The following is a 7614-nucleotide window of genomic DNA, read 5'->3' on the forward strand; positions in this document are numbered from 1 at the left end:
GATAATCACAGGATTATAATATTGAAAAAGGTGAGAATGAGATACTAAATTTGAGAACTTTTAGCCTTATTTTATTAGATATTTTTGTTTGTGTCTCTTTATAAGGTCATTTGCAATGGGTCCCAGACTGAGAATTATGGCCAGATAAATGAAATGGGAAATTAATTTGTTTTAAATGACATTAGACATTATCATGTACTTCTCCAGCCTAATCACACAAATGACTTCGAATAAAGATCACGGACCTTCTAGAGATAGAAACTGGAACACCCCATGCTAACAGACTGTAGAATCAGGGAGGCTACATCAGTATGCATAGTAGAGAAGAACAAAGATTAACTTACTTGAGCGAACTTTGATTATATTTCTTCAGAATTTGAAGATAATTTTTTCCTTTTTTAAATGTTTTATTGAGTTATAATTGACATGTAAAAATTGCACATAAAGTGTTCAATTTGATTAATTTTGACATATATATTCACCCTTGAAACCATCACCATAATTAATATAATGAACATATCCATCTCCCCACTACACAAATTTTCTTTGTGCCCCTTTGTAATCATGCTTCATAGACCTTCCTGCCAACTCCTCATCCCCCCACTTCCCAGGCAGCCACTGACCTGCTTTCTGTCATTATACGATAGTTTGCATTTTCTAGAATTGTATATAAAAGGAATCAAACACTATGTATATACTTTTTTTTTTTTTTTGGTCTGGCTTATTTCACTCAGCCTAATTATTTTGAAATTCATCCATATTATAGTGTGTATGAAGAGTTGCTGTGTAGTATCCCATTGTGTAGCTATACCATGCTTTACTTATTCATTCGCCTGTTGGTGGACACTTGAGTTGTGCCTAGTTTTTGGCTGTAACAAGTAAAGGAATATGGACAAATCTTTGTACGAACATATGTTTTTATGTCTCCTGGGTAAATACCTAGGATAATATGATAGATATATATTTAATTTAAAAAACTGTTAAACTATTTTCTAAAATATTTGCACCATTTTACATCTCTAGCAGACTCATATGAGAAATTCAGGCTTTTATATCTTTACCAACACTTGCTGTGGTTATCTTTTCAATTTTAGGCATTCGAATAAGTGGATAGTTGTGTCTCATGTGATTTTTCTTTGTTAATATAGTGAAGTACATTGAGTTTTCTAATTGCACTGATTCATTACTCTCTGATATTAATATAGTCACTGCTTTGGTTAACAGCATTTTTTTTTCATCCTGTTTCTTTTTAACTATTTTTTCTTTATATCTAAATTGTGTTTCTTGGAGGCAGTGTATATTTGAGTCTTTCTTTTGTATCTAATATGATGATCTTTTTTAATTGATATAATTATACTATTTATATTAACATGTTTATCTGTATGGTTAGGTTTAAATATATTTTATTAATTATATCTTTTTGTTGTATTATTTTAGGATGTAGAATATGCATCTTTAATTATCAATATAACTTCACATAACTTCAAATGCTGTTGTACCACTTCCCATATAGCATGTGAACCTTACAATATTATACTGCCATTTTTCTACTTCCAATTTTGTTGTTATTTTTGTTTTTTTAACATATGTTTAAAATCTATATTATAATATTATTTTTGTTTGAGCAGTCAAACAAAACAAAATTTTTGTTTAAAAATAACATTTACCATAGTATTCCACAGTTTTTTTTTTCTTCAGCATATATCCAGCTGAGGCAATTAAATAAAAAGGTAAGGTGTAAGAAATATAGTTGAAATTATAAGATGCTTCTTTGTCTGTCATCATAAAACATACTTAAATTTTAAATACTGTCTCTTTAAGAAAAAGTTTTTCCTGGTAAATGCATCATCACTGCCCCAAATTATATACAAATGTTTATCCTAAAATATTTATGTATGTAATGGTACATTTAATACTACATTTCTTATACATTTAATTTATAATTGGGTTAGTTCATATGAAGTATATAAAAATAAATGTTATACATGCCAAGTAAAGCAAATAAAATGGAGAAATTTTTTAAAAATGAAAAGTCCTCTACTTATGAGATCTACATAGGAAATCAGTATAATCAGTGAGGTCATGCAAAATGTCTGAAAAATTTTAATTTGGCAAATATTTTCCAAGGCAATATCTAAGCTATGAGAATACTAAAAGAACTCATATTTCCGTTAAACATTCAGCAAGATACTGTGGTCTCTCTAATGCATACAAAAGACGATTTGGAGAGTTTTTTAAAACAATAATAACCACAAGTCCCTCAGTTTTAGCAAGTTAGTTACACCTTTTAATCAAGTGTGTGCAGCACAGAGAACCAAATCTTGATCCACAAATATTAGAAAATATTTAATGAAAGATTGCACAAATAGAATCTGAATATCATATATTTTAGAGGGCACAGAGCGGGATTTTATGAAAATAAAAGGGGTTAGCTCCCAGAGTGGCTGGACCAACCTGTTAAAAAACATACATTTTCTACTGTATTTTCTTATTGTAATTTATTTATTTCAAGCCACAGGTCTACTTTTGGGGTTCCCATAAGTCATGCAGCAAGTGGTTTATAAATAAAATCAGAGTCTATGATAGCATCATCATATTAAGAGACAGATGTGGTGGATTTTTTCATAATGTAAGCAGCTCACATATTGGGAATCCATCTTGGTATTAATATGGTATCCCTGAGATGTATCTTGCTCCAATTAACATTATCATGCTACCCACTATAAAAAAGCCCAAGGGCAGACTAGAGAAGAGAGCAGGATCACTACTTTCAGACTCGGCTGTGGCCCAACCCATTGACTTCATCACAGCTTTCTTCCATGTAGCATAACGAATTTCACTTTCTGTTGCCTTGATCTGTGGCTCAAACCGTTCCATAATGATGACCGACAAATCCTCGGGTTTAAGACTCCACACCTCCACCCCTTCTGCAGCCCCCGCTGCCATGGCAGCTCCCAGTGCAGTTGTTTCGGTCATAGCGGGCTTCATTACTGGGATATGCAGAATGTCTGCTTGTAGTTGCATAAGAATTTTGTTGTTGGTCATCCCTCCATCGACCTGCAAATGACTGAGGGGAATTCCACAGTCACGGTTCATGGCATCCAAAATCTCTCGCGTTTGGAAACAAACAGATTCTAATGCAGCAAAAGCAATATGATTTTTGCTGGTAAACTGAGTGAGGCCACAGATTATTCCTCTTGCACTAGGCTCCCAGTAAGGTGCGTATAAGCCTGAAAAGGCTGGCACAAAATAGCAGCCGTAAGAAGTACCTACGTCTTTAGCAAGCATTTCAATTTCTTCCGAGGTCTTTATAATCCCAAGATTGTCTCTTAACCAGCGAATAACAGCACCCGCTATAGCAACAGAACCTTCCAGTGCATAACACGCCGGCTTGTCTCTGCCTAGTTTATAAGCCACTGTGGTCAAAAGGCCATGCTCAGAAAATACACACTTACGACCTGTATTATATAGTAAGAAACAGCCTGTCCCATACGTGTTTTTGGCTTGTCCCTCTTGGAAACACATCTGTCCCACCAGGGCAGCGGACTGGTCCCCCAAGCACCCAGATATCGGCACACCTTCCAAGGCCCCAGCTTTCATGAGGCCATAGATCTCAGAAGAACTCCATACATTTGGAAGAATGTCCATTGGAATCTCAAAAAAGTCACAAAGCTCTTTATCCCATTCCAAAGAGTGGATGTTGAAAAGCATTGTCCTGCTTGCGTTTGTGACATCTGTGCAGTGCACACCTCCATTCACTCCTCCGGTCAGACTCCAGATAAGCCACGAATCAATGGTTCCAAAAAGGGCTCTACCTTCCTCCACAGCCTTTTGGACGTGCCTCACATTGTCCAGAATCCAGCGCAGCTTCACCGCGCTGAAGTAAGTGCTCAGGGGAAGGCCTGTCTTGGACTTGACAAAGTTGTTATTGCCCGGGATTTTCTTGCTGAGATTTTCGACGGTGGGCTGGGTCCTGAGGTCGAGCCACACCACAGCGTTGTAGAGCGGCTCTCCGGTCAGCTTGTCCCAGATGACCGTGGTTTCCCTCTGGTTGCTGACGCCGATCGCTTTTATGTTGGAGATGTCCACGCTCAGCTCAGCGAGCTTCTGGCACGTCCTGTCGATGCACTCGTGGACGGACTGGAGAATCTCCTTGGGGTCCTGCTCCACCCATCCTTCTTTGGGGAACTCTTGTGTTAACTCCACTTGATGGTGACTAAGGAGATCCGCGGTTTTTGAATTGAAAACCAGAAAGCGAGTGGAATTGGTCCCTTGGACCACTGCGCCCACCAACGGCCCCACAACCGCTTTCTTCTGGGCTGCCATGGAGGCAGGCGGCCGCTCTGCGCTCCGGTGCCGTTTCCAGGTGATGCAGGTGCTGCGGGGGAGGGGCGCGCACCCAGCAGGTGCGTCTGGAACGCGGGCGTCGCTGCGCCTGCTCCGGCCCACCGCGCCCAGCTGGAGCCCGGGGCCGGCGCAACGTCTGCGCTTGAACCGGCGCCGCACCTGCTGCCCCGGGCTTGCGGCAGGGACACCCCCCCCCCCCCGCCCCGAGCCGCTCTGCGTTTTAAGGGGGCTTAAGGTACAAAAAGGTCATGAATTTACCTGTGTAATGAGTTACTAGTGCCCTTCATTTGGTCCTGTGGATTCGTACACACGTTATCACCTTCTTGCTGCCTTAAGATTTCCCTCCGCATGTCCTGTAATTGGGTCTGCTGGAAAAAATTCTTCCAACTAGAGAACGTCTGAAAAGTACTTCATCTTAATATTTAAAGCTATTTTCTTTGGTGTAGAATTCAAATTACCTTTTTAATTTAATTTAATTTTAATTTAATTACCTTTTTAAAAAAATTTCAGAGCCTTGAAACTGTTCCTCCACCACCTGTTTTGTGTAGTTTCAGGCGCGGACTTCGCGGTCATCCTTGTTTTTAACGTGTCTGTCTTCCTACCTTTCACTGCCTTTGGATTTTCTGTTTATCACTAGTTTTGGTCACTTTCATAATGATATTATTTGGTGTAGTTTCCTTCTTATTTCTTGTGCCCGGGCACATTGGGAGACTTAGGTCTGTGCGTTTATAGATCTCATCAAATTTGGAAAACCTTGGGCCATTATTTCTACAAATATGCTTTATTTTCTCTCTCTTCTCTGCTCTAAGGACTCCACTTACGCATATTGGGGTTGTTCCAACTCTCAGCATCATTCTTTTTTCTATGATTCATTTTAGATAGTTTCTATTGCTATGTCTTCAATTTACTGATCTTTTCTTCTCCAATATCTAATCTGCTGTTAAGAATCCGCTGTATTTTTCACCTTATGCATTGTACTTTTTATCCCTAGAAATTCAATCAGAATTTGAAAAATATTTACGGACGGTTTTGAATACATGTAATAGTTAAGATAACTTTTAGTTATATTTTCTGCTAAATCTAACATCAGTGCTGATTCTTGTTCCGTTATGACTAATTTGTCTCCTCATTATGGCTTCCATTTCCCTGCTCCTTTACATGCCTGATAATTTTTTATTAAGTGCCAAATATGAGTTTTACCTGGTTGAATTTATGGATATTTTGTGTTCCTATAAACTCTGAGCTTTGTTTTGAGATGCAGCTAATTTAGTTGGAAAGAGTTTGATTCTTTGGGGCCTTGCCTTTAAGGTTTGCTGCTAGAACAAGGACAGTGCTCAGTCTGTGGCTAATTACTCTCCTTTACGGTGATGAGAGCCCTTCCTATGGTCTACTCAAAGCCCATGAAGAATGTGGTTTTAACGGCTGGTGGAAATAGTTTCTGTTCCCAATCCTGGGCAAACACTGTTTATCTTTGCTGGACAGTGTTATCTTTAATCTTTTCATGGGCATCTTTCCCCAGGCTCAAATAGTTTCTTCACACACATGCACTGATCAATACTTGACTGAATTCTCAGGGAGCACCTTTGAAGATTTCCAGAACTCTCTTCTTGTATAACTCTTTTCTTTCCCGTACCATGTCCTGTTCACTCTAGATGCCTTCGTCGCTGGATGCTCAGATGCCCGGCTCCATCTCCTCACCACACGGCTTTTACTCACCGGGTTCCACCTGGGTTTGGCTTTCCAGTGCTGTAGCCTCAGAGCTCTCTCAAGGAAATAAGCTGAGGAAGTCATAGTAGTCATGCCACTTGTTCCTTTGTGCCTTAGGGATCACTACCCTTCATTGCCTGATATCCACCATCTTGTGAACTGTTGTTAAATATTTCTGAATTATGTAAACTATTTCATATTTTTTTCTTTTTAAAAATTGTTTCAGTTGATAAATGTAGATAAACTTACTCTGTTACTCCATTTTGGCCAGAGTAGAAGATCACTGGAATGAAGCTTAAATTTTCAGATTGATTGGAAAGTTGGTGAATAAATATTCATTTACTCACTAATTTAAATTTATTAAACACTCAATAAATAACAATTTTCTGTATTAGGCCATAGACTCTGGTTTTAAGGTATCTCAAGGATAAAGCTCATTTGCCCCTAATAAAACCAACAGAACAAGCTAGAAAATAACATAAAAATCAACAATTTTTTTTACTGTTTTTGTTTTGTTTTTTTTTTTTTTTAAAGATTATTTATTTATTTATTTGACAGAGAGAGAGATCACAAGTAGGCAGAGAGGCAGGCAGAGAGAGAGGAAGGGAAGCAGGCTTCCTGCTGAGCAGCGAGCCCGATGCGGGACTCGATCCCAGGACTCTGGGATCATGACCTGAGCCAAAGGCAGCGGCTTAACCCACTGAGCCACCCAGGCGCCCCTACTGTTTTAATTAGATCATATTTTCCATTTAGGTAAGCCCTTCAAGAAATTTTTTGAAGTCAGAAGAGCAAAATTAGTTACCAGACTTAATTTGAATACTAGAAGATTGAAATCATCTGAAGATGATACAGATTTTCCTGATCATATCTTTTTCAGATTTTAAAATTCTATCAGAGATTTTCTAAGCAGAAATTTAAAGACAACACTCACCAGTATGCCAGTTTACCATACTGTGCTTGAATTCACTAAAAGCAGATTTTTTTAAACTTTTTTAAATGTTTCTTTTTCTTCCCAAGTATTTGGCCATAGTAAACATTATATGTATACATTAATCTACATGATAAAAAGATTTGACCAAAGTTTTTTACTCTACATCTCTTATCCTCTGCCACACCAATACATACAGACAAGTATTCCTGATCTCATTTTTTAAGGCTAGGAATACTTTAAGCATTTGTTTGTTGTTTTTTGGTGCAAAAGCTGTTTTTATTAAAGCATGGAGGTGGGACCTATGAGCAGAAAGCACTGCTTAAGTATTTTGTCTTTAATACAAGTGACTTATTTACAAAGGCATCAGTTTCAGTTTATAAAAAGCTCATTTACATATTAGTTTCACCTTACTGGCTACAAAATTATAGCCACTAAATAATCAGATAATAAGTGTCTCAGTTTAGTTTAGAATAAAAAGTTGCCCAGATTGATTTAACTTTTGTAGAGCAATTGCAAACTATTGATGGATTTAACTAACGTTGACAACAGTGCTTTATTTTTTTCAACTATGAAGTTTAAACTAATTCCACTATTTTTTCATTTCAAAAAAAAATTTAAAACACAAAATC

General features: G+C 37.7%; 1 protein-coding gene across 1 annotated transcript; it reads right to left on the reverse strand.

Annotated features, from left to right (window-relative positions):
* Nucleotides 1–2481: 2481 nt before the first annotated feature.
* GK2 (glycerol kinase 2) lies at nt 2482–4431 on the reverse strand. Its single transcript, XM_047719995.1, has one exon. The coding sequence runs from the start codon at nt 4324–4326 to the stop codon at nt 2665–2667; it is 1662 nt and encodes a 553-aa protein (XP_047575951.1). The 5' UTR covers nt 4327–4431; the 3' UTR covers nt 2482–2664.
* Between the last annotated feature and the right edge of the window lie 3183 nt (nt 4432–7614).

Source organism: Lutra lutra, chromosome 2 (assembly GCF_902655055.1).
Source record: "Lutra lutra chromosome 2, mLutLut1.2, whole genome shotgun sequence".
Lineage (NCBI taxonomy): Eukaryota > Metazoa > Chordata > Mammalia > Carnivora > Mustelidae > Lutra > Lutra lutra.

What these genes read in the sequence shown, in the direction of transcription:
- GK2 (XM_047719995.1), bottom strand. Translation starts at nt 4,326, where the DNA reads ATGGCAGCCCAGAAGAAAGCGGTTGTGGGGCCGTTGGTGGGCGCAGTG.